Consider the following 16,016-nt stretch of genomic DNA (forward strand, 5'->3'; position numbering starts at 1 on the left):
GACTGATTGGTCCTAGAATGTCGCGAGAGGGCTCATTCTAACTGAAAATAAAAGTTCTAGTGCCCTTTTTAAGTGACCAAAAAATTGGAGAGTACTTAGGCCCCCTCCCACGCTCATTTTTCCCAAAAGTCACCAGATCAAAATTCTGAGATAGCCATTTTATTTACCAAAGTCGAAAAACCTAATAACTATGTCTTTAGGGACGACTTACTCCCCCGCAGTCCCAGTGGGAGGGACTGCGGGTTACGCAGTCCCTCCCACTGCGTAGGGTGGTGGGGTTACGTGGGAGTATATTTCCATGAAGAAGCTTCTCATGGGGGAAGAGAATTTCAATGAAAGGCAGGATTTTCTAGCATTATGTGAAAAAGCAATGAAAAAATAAATATGAAAAGTTTTTTCTACTCAAAATAAGGAGCAGCATTAAAACTTAAAACGAACAAAAATTATTATGCATATGAGGGGTTTACCTCCTCGTTATACCTCACTCTTTACGCTAACGTATTTTTAGTAATTTCAACTATTTATTCTACGGCCTTTGTGATTCAGAGGTCATTCTAAAAGGAATTGGGACAAAATCTAAGCTTCAGTGTAGAGAACGAGGTATCGACGAGGGTTTACCCCACTCATATACGCAATAAAAACATACGAATATAAAAGGTCGTTACGTAAGTTAATTCGTAAGTTACGTATATTTTTTACCAATGAAAACGTTTGTAAAAAATTAAAAGTTCTAGTTGCTTTTTTAAGTAATCAAAAACTTGGAGGGCAACTAGGCCTCCTCCCTCGCTCTTTTTTCTCAAAATTTTCCGATTAATTGCAATTAATGAATATGCAAATTTCGTTTTAATTATTTATGTGCGAGAGCCAAGATCAAAACATGCATTAATTCAAAACGCCCAGAAATTAAATAAAAAAAATAAGTTTTTTTAAATGAAAGTAAGGAGCAACATTAAAACTTAAAACGAACAGAAATTACTCCATATATGCAAGGGGTTTTCCCCCTCAGCGCCCCGCTCTTTACGCTAAAGTTTCTTGCTGTTTTGAAAATAGAGTTAATAGAAAGAGTCAAACTTTAGCGTAAAGAGCGGGGCGTTGAGGAGGAAAAGCCCCTTTCATATACGGAGTAATTTCTGTTTGTTTTAAGTTTTAATGTTGCTCCTTACTTTCATTTAAAAAAACTTGTTTTTTTATTTAATCTAAGTAGAACTGGTTTCGATGTAGGTTATCATAGTGAAATATACCAATATATGATGAAAATATAATACTTTAGAAACAAAATTATGGAAACTATAACAGAGAAATATGGAAAGCAGTTCGTTACCACGTTCTTACTACAGTTCGTTACCACGAACTGTTTGATAGGTATTATAGTCTAGACAGTCTTCTTTCCTAAAATTAAATTTTTGGGATAAATCCAAGCTCTAAAAGCAAAAACGACCTAAATTATTACGTACAAGACGAACTGGTACTCTTCGGGTAATTTTATGTTGTTCACTTTGAAAAAAACAAAACAAAGTAGGCTTTGGACTTTTACATTTAGGGAAGAGTATGTTAGCCAAACTATTGTTTGTAGTGATTTTTTTTTTCAGCTTGACTTGCAGGTTCAATTTAAGCTTTGCTCATTTTAAGGATTTTTATTCATTGATGTTAGTACCTGTTGTATGTTTGTTTGCTGTGATTATTCATTTAACTTTTGTTGGTTTTGGGTTTCATTTCTTCTTAAATAGCAAAAGATCATCATTTCTTTTAAAATTTATTTTGCATATTCAATTTAAGTTAATTCGTTTTGAGATTTTTTTTATTCATTTATATCGGTACATTTTGTATATTCCTCTTTTATAATTGTTTATTTAACTTCTGTTCCTCTATGGCTTCATTTATTCTTTAATAGTAATTTTTGGTCATTTTTAGTTTGAATTATTGTAGGTTTTTATTTCTGCTGATCTTAGGTTTAATATGGCCTTTACTTTTCTTTGAAAAATGTCTTTTCGGAAATATTTTTTTAATTAACTTCTATTCGTTTTTTATTTCCGAAGTTTCAAATTTTCAACATTTCATATTTTAAAATCATTTTTTTCTTTTTTTTACATCAAAGTTTCATCAAACCATCAAAACTAGTATCAAAGCAACAATATCGAACTAATAAAGTATCAAAGCAAAGAAAGTATTAATGTAAATAAACATTAGTAGTTGAATTAGGTTTTTGCCAATGTCTGAAAGAGGAATCGGATTCTTTTTAGAGCAAAAGTACCATGAAGTGGAAATTTAACAAAATTAAGTCAAACACAGAGACTAACATCAGCTCAAAAGTGATTTATTAGAGTCTGAAATAGGTGAATTAGGTTCTTACTAAAATCTGAGACGGATGAATCGAATTTTTTTTCAAGTTAGAGACATATAAAGTGGGAATTTATCAAAATTCAGTCTAACAAAGACACTACTAACAGCTCACAAGCGGTATATTAGAGTTTGAAATAGGTAAATTAGGTTTTTGCTAAAAATTAAAAGCTAAAAATGGATTCTTTTTGGAATTAGGTACATATGAGGAAGGAATTTATCAACATTCATTCAAACACAGACACTACTACCATCTCACAAGTGGTATACTAGAGTCTGAAGTACGTGAAGTTGGTTTTTACCATAGTCTAAAAGAGATGAATTGAATCCTTTTTAGAGTTAAAGACATATGAAATGGGAATTTATTAAGATTCAGTCAAACGCAGACACTATTAATAGCTCACAATGAGTATACTAGAGTCTAACATAGATGAATTGTGTTTTTACCAAAGTCTGAGAATTGAATCAAATTCTTTATAGAGTTTGAAATGTATGAAGTGGCGATTTTATCAGGATTCAGTCAAACACAGACACTATTATGAGCTCACATGGTATACTAGAATCTGAAATAAATGAATTAGGTCTTAACCAAAGTCTGAGAAAGATGAATCGAGTTTTTTGCAGTGTTAGAAACGTATGAAGTGGGGAATTTATCAAAATTAGGCCAAACACAGACACTACTTTGAGCTCACAAGTGGTATAATCGAGTCTGAAATAGAAGAATTAGGTTTTTACCAGAGTCAGAGAAGTGAATGATATTCTTTTTGCAGTTAGAGACACATGAAATGGGAATTTATCAGGCTGCAGTAAAAAACAGACACTACTATCAGTTCTTAAGTGGTTAACTAGAGTCTGAAATAGATGAATGAGGGTTTTATCACAGGTTGCGATAGATTAATTTAATTCTTTTTAGAGTTAGAAACACACTAAGTTGGAATTATCTAGATCCAGACAAGAAATGAATCAGATTTTTTTTTTAAGTTAGAGATACCTGAAGTAGGAATTTATGAGGATTCTGTCAAGTACCGTTTGAACCGTCAAGATTCAGTCAAACACCAGTCAAGCAGGGTCTGAAATAAGTGAATCATTTTTTTTTTATCGAAGTATGAAAAAGATAAATCGGGTTTTTTCTAGAGTTAGAGATATATGAAATGGGAATTTGTCAAGATTGAGTCAAGACACTGCTATCAGTTCAAAAGTGGTATACTATAGTCTAAAATAGGTTAACTAGTTTCTTGCCTTAGTCTAAGAGATTTGAATGGAATTCTTTTTAGACCTTGAGACATATGAAGTGGGAATTCGTCGAGACTTACTCAAACAAAGACACTATTATCAGTTTAAAAATTGTATACTAGAGTGTGAAATAGATAAATTAGGTTTTTACCAAAGTCTGAGGGATATGAATCGGATTCTCTTTGAAATTATAGAAATATAAAGCAGGAATTTATCAGGATTCAGTCAAACACCGATACTGAAACCAGCTCAAAGGTGGTATACTCGAATCTAAAATAGGTGAGTTAGGTTTTTACCATTGTCTGGGAGAGATAAATCAGATTCGCTTTAGAGTGAGAGACATATTAAGTGGGAATTTCTAAAAATTAAGTCAAACACAGAAACTAATTCCAGGTCAGAAGTGTAATACTAGAGTCTAAAATTGACGAATAACGTTTTTATCAAAGTCTGAAAGAAATGATTAGAATTTAGTTTAGAGTTAGAGACATACGGAATGGAAATTTATCAAGTTTCTACCAAAATTTCTACCAGAATTTGAGAGAGATGAATAGAATTAAATTTGAACTTGAAGACACATGAAGTAGGAGTCTTTCAAGACTCAGTCAAACACAGACACTAATACCAGCACACAAGTGTTATACTAGAGTCTGAAATAGGTAAATTATATTTTTATTGAAGTCTGAGAGATATGAATTGAATTGTTTTTTAGAGTTACAACCATAAGAAGAGGAAATTTATCAAGATTCAGTCAAACACAGACTCTACTCTTGGCTCAAAAAAGGCATAGTAGGGTTTTACCAAAGTCTTACATATTAAGTGGGGATTTTTTAAGATTTAGTCAAACACAGACATCAATATCAGCTCACAAGTGATATACTAGAGTTAGAAATAGGTGAATTAGGTTTTTACCAATATCCGAGAGAGACGAATCGAATTTATTTTAGAGTTAGAGACATATGAAATAGGCATTTATCAAGTTTCAGGCAAAACCAGGCACTACTATTAGCTCACAAGTAGTATATTAGAGTCTGAAATAGGCGAATTAGGTATTTACCAAAATCTGAGAGAGGTGAATTCAAGTCCTTTTAAACTTAGAGACATATCAAGTAGGAATTTTACAAATTCAGACAAATACAGAAACTATTACCAGCTTATAAGAGTTACACTAGAGTCTGAAATAGGCGAATTAGGTTTTAACAAAAATCTGAGAAAGATGGATCAAATTCTTTTTAGAGTTAGAGACACATGACGTGGGAATTTATCAGTCAACATAGACACTAATATCAGCTCACAATTGGTTTACTAGAGTTTGAAATTAACGGATCTGGGTATCGCCAAAGATTGACAGAGATAAGTTGAATTCTCTTAGAGTTAGAAACATATGAAGTGCGAATTCATCAGGATTCAGACAAAAAATGAATCGGATTTTTTTAGAGTAAGAGACATATCAAGTCGGAAGTCAAGCACAGACAATACTGTCGGATCAGAAGTGGTATACTAGAGTCTGAGATAGGTGATTTAGTTTTTTACCACAGTCTTAGAAAGATAAATCGAATTTTTTTCAAGTAAGAGACATAGGAAGTGGGAAAATATCAAGATTAAGTCAAACAGGACACAGCTATCACCTCAAAAGTGTTCTACTACAGTCTAAAATAGATGAATTAGGTTTTCACCAGAGTCTGAGAGGGATGAATTGGATTCTTTTTCGAGTTAGAGATATATGAAATAGGAATTTATCAAGATTCAGTCAAATAAAGACACAACTACCATCTCACAAGTGGTATAATAGAATCCAAAATAGGTAAATTAGGTTTTTACCAAAATCTGTGAGAGATTAATCGGATGCGTTTTAGAGTAAAAAATATACGGAGTGGGAATTTATTAAAATTAAGTCAAATACAGACACTACTATCAGCTCATAAGTAGTATACTAGAGTCTGAAATAGGTGAATCAGTTTTTAACCATAGTCTGAGAGAGATGACTCGAATTCTTTTTAGAGTTAGAGACATATGAAGTTGGAATTTGTCAAGATTCAGTCTAACACAGACACTACTATCAGCTCGCAAGGGGTATATTAGACACTGTAATAAATGAATTAGGTTTTCATTAAAAATTTGAAAGTGATGAATTAAGTTCTTTTTGGGGTTAGAGACATATGAATTGGGAATTTAGTAAGGTTCAGTCAAACACAGACACTACTATCAGCTCATGAGCGGTATACTAGAGTCTGAAATGGATTAATTAGGTTTTTTTCCAAATTCTTAGAGAGATGAATCGAATTATTCTTAGTGTTAACAACATATGAAGTGGGAATTTACCAATATTTAGTCGCTCACACACACTACTACCAACCAAAAAGGGGCAAGCTTGAGTCTGAAATAGGTGAAATAAGTTTTTGACCAAAGTGTGAAAGAGATGAGTTGCATTCGTTTTACAGTAAAAGACATGTTAAGTGGGATTTTATCAAGATTCCGTCAATCACATACACTACTATCAGCTCACAAGTAATATACTAGAGTCTGAAATAGGTGAATTGGGTTTCTACCAAAGTCTTTGAGGGAAGAATCGAATTGTTTTTAAAGTTAGATACACATGAAGTGGGAATTTATCAAGATCAGTCAAAAACAGACACTGATATCAGGTCACAAATGCTATACTAAAGACTAAAATAGATGCATTAGGTTTTTAACAGAATCTGAGAGAGGTGAATTTAATTCTTTTAGGGTTAGAACTATATAAAGTGGAAATTTATTAATAATCAGTCAAACACACAACTGCTATAAGCTCACAGGTGGTATAATAGAGTTGGAAATAAATGAATTAGGTTTTTACTAAAGTCTGAGAGATGAATCAAATTCGTTTAGAGTTAGAGAAATGTGAAGCGGGAGTTTATCGAGATTCAGTCAAACCGAGACACAACCATCAGCTCACAAGTGGTATACTAGAGTCTAAAATAGGTAAATTATGTTTCTATTGAGGCAACATTAAACTTAATGAACATTATGTAATTGGAATCAACCTAAAAAGCCATTTTTTTATATCTGTTGTTATCAAAATTCTATTTTTTAGAGTTTCGGTATTCGGCTGAGTCGCTCAAAGTGCAAATTATATTGTGGTTCAAACAGTTCATGGCAACAAACTGTTAGTAAGGAGCGACCCAGCTCAATAGTAACCGAAAATCTAAAAAACGGAATTTTGATATAAATAGACCTATGAAAAGAATTAGCTTTTTGTGCTTATTACAAAAATTCGAATTTCATTAAGTTTAGTCTTACCTGTCAAAGGTTACGACCCTGAGATTATTTCCTGATTTTTCAAAAAAGGAGGAAACACCCATAAATCGCAAGTGATCTTAATGAAAATCACACCATCAGATCTAGCATATCAGAGGGGTTTATCTGCTGTATAGGTTTCAAGCTCCTATCTGGAAAAATGTGGAATTTTATATTTTTTGCCAGAATAAAGATCAGGGATGTATGTTTATTTCTTTTTTTTTTCAGGTGTGATTGTACCGAGGCAGTGGTCCTAGAATATTGGGAGAGGGTCCATAGAACTGTAACTAAGGCTTCTGGTGTCTTTTTAAGTGACTAAAAAATTGGAGGGCCCCTAAGCCTCCTCACCGTCTCTCTTTTCGCAAAATCGTCTGATCAAAATTTTTAGATAGCTATTTTCTTCATCATAGTTGAAAGGTCCAATAACTATGCATTTGGGTATAGTATTCGTTGTTGTGATGCATGCATACATATTCAGGTTGGTTGGGAGACAAATTCTCTGCCAGGGGTTTTCCAACGGGAGAATTTTCCATAGGGAGGTAAGTTTCCAGGGAGATAACTTGTCAGGGGAAATTATACATTGCGGTAATTTGCCAGAATTTTTTTCAGGTGTGATTGTATCGAGCCAGTGGTCCTAGAATATCGGGAGAGGTCCATAGAACTGTAACTAAAGGTTCTAGTGCCGTTTTTAAGTGACTTAAAAATTAGAGGGCCACTAGGCCTCCTCCCCGTCTCTCTTTTCGCAAAATCGTCTGATCAAACTTTTGAGTTTGAAAGTTCCAATAACCATGCATTTGGGCATAACATGACCCTTCCCTAGAGCCCAAGGGGAAAGGTTTTTAAGTATTTGTATAGTATTCGTTATTGTGATGCATGCATACATATTTGGGTGGGTTGGGAGACAAATTCTCTGCCATGGATTTTCCAACGGGACAATTTTCCATAGGGAAGGAAGTTTCCAGAGAGCTAACTTGTGAGCCCAGAATTCTTATAAAAAAAAATTTTATATATGTCTTGTTTTCTCTTTTCTGTCTCAATTTTACGCGTTGGGTGGTTAAAAATAATTTCCCAGGGTAAATTTTCACCGGGATTGAATAATCTAGAGAGCTTTTTCGTTGGAAGGGGTTTCTCCGTGGAGGTGGGGCCAGATTTCCTGGCATTATAATAAAAACAAGTTTTTTCAACTGAAAGTAAGGAGCAGCATTATCACTTAGAACGAACAGAAATTATTACGTATATGAAGGGCGTTACTCCCTCTGCAACACCTTGCTTTTTACGCTAAAGTTTGAATTTTGTTCCAATTCTTTAAGAATGAGTCCTGAAACATAAGGGCCATTTAATTAGAACAATAAGACGCTTTTATAAAAGTGCTAAAAAAAACTATACTTTTTGATGAGTAACCTTAAACTTAATAAACTTTATATACTTTGAATCAACTTGAAAATCCAGTTCTTTCGATGTATTTATTGTTATTAAAATTCCGTTTTTAAAGTGTTGGTTACTATTCGTCTGAGTAGCTCAAAGTGCAAGTTAAGTTCTGGTCCTTAGAAGACATAGGGGTTATCAACACAACTCATCTTGCTACCTGATTACTTAGAGGTCAACTCGGTTATTTGTTGTAATTTCTGTTCATTTTTTTATTTCATTTATTTATTGATGGTGGTTTGTGCTGGTTTTACGTTGGGAAATTATGAATTTATTTCAACTTTTTTTTTTATTATAGCTCTTTATTTTTCAGATTATCCATATCTTGATAGTCAAGGGGCATTGGCTATGTAATAGTTATTTTCTCCAAACTATTGGGGGGCAACTGCCCCCTTGCCCCCCTCCCGAAATGACGCCCCGGTCAGGGATCAGTGATGGATGCGTCACTAAATTGAGTTTATGATAAATTTATCCAGCTATTTTGAAGCTGAAAGTATTGTGCCTATTGATCGCTTGATTATCATTTACGTTGAATGAAGCTAAAGAAAAACATGAGCTTTTTTCCTCTTTGCTTGTGGGACTCTTTAGAAGGCAACTGATGCCTTATAACAGACCAAACCAATTTATTTGGAAACCGTAAAGGAGGCAATGCAATTCGACCCAGTTGGCAGCAACACAATGTTGAAGGGTACCAATCGCTTGTAATTAACACTTGCATAGTTTATTGCATCTTTGTAGGTTTTTAATGGGTTTTGCACCACAGTTTGTAGGCATCAAAGATTGCAATGGCGTTGTTCTTTTAGCGCAATATGTTTTTCTTCGTCACTTTTATTTTTAATTTGTTCTTATTCCCACTGTTGCTTGTAATTCTCGCTGCCACTTATCTTCTAACTACATATTAAATTAAAAAAACAAGTTTTTTTAACTGAAAGTAAGGAGCGACATTAAAACTTAAAACGGACAGAAATTACTTCGTATATGAAAGAGGCTGCTTCCTCATCAGCGCCCCGTTCTTTACGCTAAAGTTTGACTCTTTCTCTCAATTCTTCTTTTTAAAACAGAAAAAAACAGAAATTTATTTAATTTCTGAACGTTTTTGAATCAATGCATGTTTTGATTTTGGCTCTCCGCAGAGGAATAATCAAAACGAAATTTGCATTTTTTTTTTTTTTTTTTTTTTGGCTAAATGGCTTTCTCATAGTTTTGATCGAATGATTTTGAGAAAAAAAGAGCGGGGGACGAAGCCTAGTTGCCCTCCGATTTTTTTGTTAATTAAAAAGGCAAATAGAACTTTTAATTTTTTACGAATCTTTTTATTGGTAAAAGATACACGTAACTTATAAATTAGTTTACGTAAAGAACTTTTGTATTCTCATGTTTTTATTACATATATGAGGGGATTCGCCCCATCGTCAGTACCTCGCTCTTTACACTAAAGCTTAAATTTTATCCCAATTCATTAAGAATGACCCCTGAAACACAAAAGCCGTAGAATAAATAGTTAAAATTACTAAAAATACTTTAGCGTAGAGAGCGAGGTATTAGAAGGAGGCGAGCCCCTCATATGGGTAATAATTTCTGTTTGTTTTAAGTTTTATTGCTGTTCCTTACTTCCAGCTGAAAAAGCTTTTTCACATTTATTTTTTAATTGTTTTTTTTTAATAATGCTAGTAAATCCTGCTCTCCCTTCATGGAAATTTTCTTCTCCCACGACAAATTCTCGATGGAAAGTTCCCCCAGCATATCCCCCTCTTCTCAACCCCTCCCCCCAACCAAAAAAATCCTGAAAAGCCTGTATACTTCCCAATAACCATTACTATATGTAAGCACAGGTCAAAGTTTGTAACTTGTTGTCCCTCCCACGGGGACTGTGAGGGAGTAAGTCGTCCCCAAAGACATAGTTATAAGGTTTTTCTACTAGGTTGAATAAAATGGCTATCTCAGAATTTTGATCCGTTGACTTTGGGAAAATAATTAGCGTGGGAGGGGGCCTAGGTGCCCTCCAATTTTTTGGTCACTTAAAAAGGGCACTAGAACTTTTCATTTCCGTTAGAATGAGCCCTCTTGTAACATTCTAGGACAACTGGGTCGATACGATCACCCCTGGGAAAAAAAAACAAATAAACACGCATCCGTGATCTGCCTTCTGGCAAAAAATGCAAAATTCCACATTTTTGTAGATAGGAGCTTTGAACTTCTACAGTAGGGTTCTCTGATACGCTGAATCTGATGGTGTGATTTTCGTTAATATTCTATGACTTTTAGGGGGTGTTTCCCCCTATTTTCTAAAATAACGCAAATTTTCTCAGGCTCGTAACTTTTTATGAGTAAGATTAAACTTGATGAAACTTGTATATTTAAAACCAGCATTAAAATGCGATTCTTTTGATGTAGCTATTGGTATCAAAATTCCATTTTTTAGAGTTTTGGTTACTATTGAGCCGGGTCGCTCCTTACTACAGTTCGTTACCACGAACTGTTTGATTTGGAATTTATTTTGAAATGTTTTGAAATTCGAAATGTGCATGAAATTAAATTAAATTGACCACGCTATTATTTTCTAGACATTCTTCTGTTTATATTCTACCTCAGAGTCAACGGCAAAGTTTCGAATCACAAAATTCAGCGCTATTTTTTGTCAACGTTATTGGAAAAACGCACCCATAAAAAAAAACGATGGGAAAACGTTTTATATTTGAATTGACTCGTAAAGGAGGTTTCAATTTTTATAAATAAGTATTTTTAGAATATATTACTCTTGAACAAGTTATTTATGAACTAGTGATATGTTTTTAACCACTTAATTAGTGTTGATAACTTCTTTAGTGGTTACAAAAATGAAATACCTTTGCGGCCCCTTTAAGGGTTCAAGATACAATTAACCACAGAAGCGAGTCGAGAATAATTGAATTAAAAAAGACATGAATTGATGTTTTCACTTTCGACTTAGATAAACTATATGACCCACTTGAAGTTTACCGATCTTTCAACCTCTGTACTTGCATTTATCCCTACAGTTTGAATTTGCAACCCTATTAAAAACGAAATTAAATAAAAAAAAAAAATTTCGAACAAAATCAAAAAGTGACATTAAAATTTAAAACGACAAAAATTATTTCACATTTCGTTCGGTTCTAGGCGGTTAAACCAGCCCCTCGGCATTTAATCCTCCTCCCGAAAATATATCCCGTGGAAAATATCCCACGAAAAATAGCTACCGCCCCCTGGAAAATGAGGTTTTCCAAATTTGAGAATTCTATTTGAGTTTTTTTAATCTCTAGGGGGAAGGAATGTCGGTTCTTGTGTATTATACGCCAGTCACTCTAAATTACGTTGTGTAAACTCGAGAATAAACCGGTGTCTTCGTTCGTTTCTTTGAACCTAGCGTGAAACAAGACAAAGACAAGTGACAGAATTGATGGGAAATATATAGTTTGGGCTATATATTTGCATATAAGGGGGGAAGGTTGGAGCATTTGGACAGTTTGAAGTCAGAAAACAATTCTTACTTCATATTTTGCATGGAGACCCGCTATACTTTATCCCCCCCCCCTAAAGTGCAAATATATAGCCCAAGTTTGTTTCTAAATTAACGAAAAAACTAACTAACCAGTTTGTTCTAGAATTTTATACACCATAAACTTGAGTGAGTTGTGTATAACAAACAAGTACTGCAATTTGTCATGGAAATTAATAAAAGAAACTAGTTTTCTTAAATGAAAGTAAGGAGCAACATTAAAACTGAAAACGAACAGAAGTTACTCCGTATATGAAAGGGGCTTTTCCTCCTCAACGCCCCGCTCTTTATGCTAAATTTTGACTCTTTCTCTTAACTCTATTTTTAAAACAGTAAGAAACTTTAGCGTAAAGAGTGGGGCGTTGAGGAGGAAAAGCCCCTTTCATATAAGGAGTAATTTCTGCTCGTTTTAAGTTTTAATGTTGCTCCTTACTTTCATTAAAAAAAATATTCTTTTTATTTAATTTCTGGACGTTTTTGAATTACTGCATGTTTCGATCTTGGCTCTCCGCACATAAATAATTAAAACGAAATTTGCATATTAATTCATTGCAGTAAATCGGAAGATTTTGAGAAAAATGAGCGAGGGAGGAGGCCTAGTTGCCCTCCAATTTTTTGATTACTTAAAAAAGCAACTAGAGCTATAAATTTGTTACAAACGTTTTCATTGGTAAAAAATACACGTAACTTACGAATTAACTTACGTAACGAACTTCCGTATTCGTATGTCTTTATTGCGTATATGAGGGGGTTCAACCCTCGTCGATACCTCGCTCTTTACACTAAACCTTAAATTTTGTCCCAATTCCTTAAGAATGACCTCTGAATCACAAAGGCCGTAGAATAAATAGCTGAAATTACTAAAAATACTTTAGCGTAAAGAGTGAGGTATAACGAGGAGGTAAACCCCTCATATGCGTAATAATTTTTGTTCGTTTTAAGTTTTAATGATGCTCCTTACATTCAGTAGAAAAAACTTTTCATATTTATTTTTTCATTGTTTTTTCAAATAATGCTGGAAAATCCTGCGCCCCCTTCATTGAAATTCTCTTCCCCCATGAGAAGTTTCTCCATGGAAAAATCCTCCCACGTACCCCCCCCCTCAAATCTCCCCCGTAAACCAAAAATATCCTCTGAAAACGTCTATACACTTCCCAGTAACCATTACTATATGTAAACACAGGTCAAAGTTTGTAACTTGCAGCCCCTCCCACGGGGACTCCGGGGGAGTAAATCGTCCCTAAAGACATAGTTATTAGGTTTTTCGACTATGGTGAATAAAATGGCTATCTCAGAATTTTGATCCGGTGACTGTTGGGAAAAAATGAGCGTAGGAGGGGGCCTAGGGGCCCTCCAATTTTTTGGTCACTTAAAAAGGGCACTAGAACTTTTAATTTCCGTTGGAATGAGCCCTTTTGTGATATTCTAGGACCACTGAGTCGATACGATCACCCCTGGGAAAAAAACAAACAAAAATACAAAAAAAAAAAAACAAATAAACACGCATCCGTGATCTCTCTTCTGGCAAAAAATGCGAAATTCCACATTTTTGTAGATAGGAGCTTGAAACTAAAATTCAACAAAGTTCTCTGATACGATGAATCTGAGGTGGGATTTTCGTTTAGATTGTATGATTTTTAGGGGGTTTTTCCCCCTATTTTCTAAAATGAGGCAAATTTTCTCAGGTAATTTTCTCCCGTAACTTTTGATGAGTATAACTGATCTTGATGAAACTTGTATATTTAAAATCAGCATTAAAATGCGATTCTTTTGATGTAACTATTGGTATCAAAATTCCATTTTTTAGAGTTTCGGTTACTATATAGCCGGGTCGCTCCTTACTACAGTTGGTAACCACGAACTGTTTGAAAAGAGAGCCAGATTCTCAGGTATTATATAAAACGATCAGAAATTAAATTTAAAAAAACAAGTTTTCTCAACTGAAAGTAAGGAACAACATCCAACCTTAAAACGAACAAAAATTATTACGTATATGTAAGGGATTGCCTCCTCCTCAATACCTCGCTCTTTACGCTAGTTTTCCTATAAATAAACACAAGTCCTAGATACGTGACTGACATAACCGGACCGAATCTGGTCTCTTTGGGGGAGCTGGGGGGCTGGTAATTTGGAAAAATAAGAAAAAATGAGGTATTTGTAACTTACGAGCAGGTGATCAGATCTTAATTAAATTTTAGAAAGATCTTGTGCTTCAGAGTTCTTATTTTGACAGCATACTCCGATCCAAAATACTTCTGCAATCCCTCTCGATACTGTGTTGACCTTTGTTACAAATCTTTCTTTCCCTTTAAAAATAGAAGTTTGTTTTTTGGGTCCAAGTGAAACTGACTGATCTTTCTTCTGGCTAAAAATACAAAGTTCTACATTTTTGCCGATAGGAGCTTGAAACCTCTACAGTAGGGTTCTCTGATACGCTGAATCTGATGGTGTGATTTTCTATGACTAAAGATGTTGTGAGATGGTGTGATTTTCTATAGCTAAGATCTTTTAGTTTTGGTTACTATTGAGGGTCGAACTGTTACCACGAACTGTTTGAAAATGACGATTCACGGTTTCTTTTTGGTTCTTTTTTGTTTTTTTTTGTTTTTTTGCTTGAAATACTAAAACCTGCCGTATAACCCACAATTTTGCGGTGAAATTCTACAATTTTGACGATTCGCTGAAACCCTGAAAAGGTAGCTCTCGCTCTGTCAATTTTCGATTCGGTTCAATTCTATAAGGTCCTGATTTCAACCAGAGATTGTACGATTATTTACAAGTTGGTACTTGATTATATACGCTGTAGATTTAATTATGATCCAAATTATGATTCCATATACAATAAATACATAAATATCTCACTTTAAGTTTAATAAATTTACCTGTATATTGGTTTCTTGTCAGGCTCCTTGTAGAAAAGTAAGAGATTGGGTGCGTCTGATTGACTGACAGCTCCACAATAGAATTGTACGGACCTTCCAAGGAGACCAGTGCTATTTACCAAGGGAACTGAAAACAAATTAAGTAATCTGCACAAGATATGAGAAATATGAGACTACACGTAACCCAAAAGGGTCTATGCGAAGAGTTCTTTTTCTTTTTTCTTTTTCAACTCACCTAACGCGTCTTCTCAGGTAAAGTCAGTTTCACTTTCAAATATTTTTAACAGGAATCTTCCAACTAAGCATAGAAAAAACAAGTATACCAATTCGTCTAGGCGAAGGATTTCAAATGGGGGAATTATAGTCTATTACAAATAAGAGGAGAATTAGAGCAGGTCAAGAAAACAATGGAATTTCATAAGGATTCGTTTTGTTGTTGTTTTTTCTTCTTTTTTTGTGTGTGTTGTTCTTTCTTTTCCTGGGTTAATCATTTGAGAACAGTGGTTACAGAATAACAGAAAGTAGCTGATTCAAATATGAATAGATGTTTAGGTGGCTTGTTTAACTAACAAAAGAAATAGTTTGACACTGAAGGGCCAGCGTCTGTCATTTCATGCCGTACACCAACAATTTTAACTCAACTGTGACCAAGATGCATTACAGCTAAAATTCTGAGATAGCCAATCTGTTTAGAGTTATCGAAAATCCTGAGCCATAGCTTTCTTGATTTAGAGACAAGGCTACCACGCAGTATTAAATTCATACATTAATCTACGTAGTCCGTAGAAAACGAATGGCTGTTATATAAATGTTCAGTACCAATAGCGGTTTTAAGCCTCATAATCTGAGGGAGGGGGCAAGGTATGCCTAGATGTACCAAGGTATATAAAATAAAAGGAATTTAACGTTTGATGTCAAAACTGGGGGCAGCTACCCCCTCCCCCTTTTCCAGGCCTAGAAACCTTGTTTCTAACCATTGTATACTTAGAGTCACCCTGAACTACAAGCTGAAAATAAGTTTTTATTTGATTGTAACGGAAGAACGTCGCATTTCTTATGGCATTACTCTTGTGTCAAAGCATTATACTTTAAAGAATTGAAAAAAAAATGAAGACAAATATTAGTACAAAACAAAGGATTTGAGGGGATTGGAGACTCCTGCCCCTCCTGCATAAAGAATATATTCTCTTCATTCTAAGTTTTGATGTCTTACTTTACTTTCATTTGAGAAAACTTGTTATTTTACGTCCAGTTTTTATTTTGTTTTAATTTCGTATTGAGGGTTATCCCAACCATAAGAGGGCCTGTAATTCCACCAGTGTCTGATTCTACACTGTAGTTTAACTTTT

At 34.3% G+C, this 16,016-nt stretch overlaps 1 protein-coding gene across 1 annotated transcript in view; it reads right to left on the bottom strand.

The window, feature by feature from the left end:
• Nucleotides 1-16,016, bottom strand: part of LOC136029195 (neural cell adhesion molecule 2-like) — a gene marked incomplete in the record, with an annotated part of 281,406 nt that overhangs the window by 230,584 nt on the left and 34,806 nt on the right. The window contains 1 exon segment of the mRNA XM_065707337.1: nucleotides 14,668-14,794. Coding sequence (XP_065563409.1) covers nucleotides 14,668-14,794 — 127 coding nt within the window.

Source organism: Artemia franciscana, chromosome 7, assembly GCF_032884065.1.
Source record: "Artemia franciscana chromosome 7, ASM3288406v1, whole genome shotgun sequence".
In the NCBI taxonomy this organism is placed as follows: domain Eukaryota; kingdom Metazoa; phylum Arthropoda; class Branchiopoda; order Anostraca; family Artemiidae; genus Artemia; species Artemia franciscana.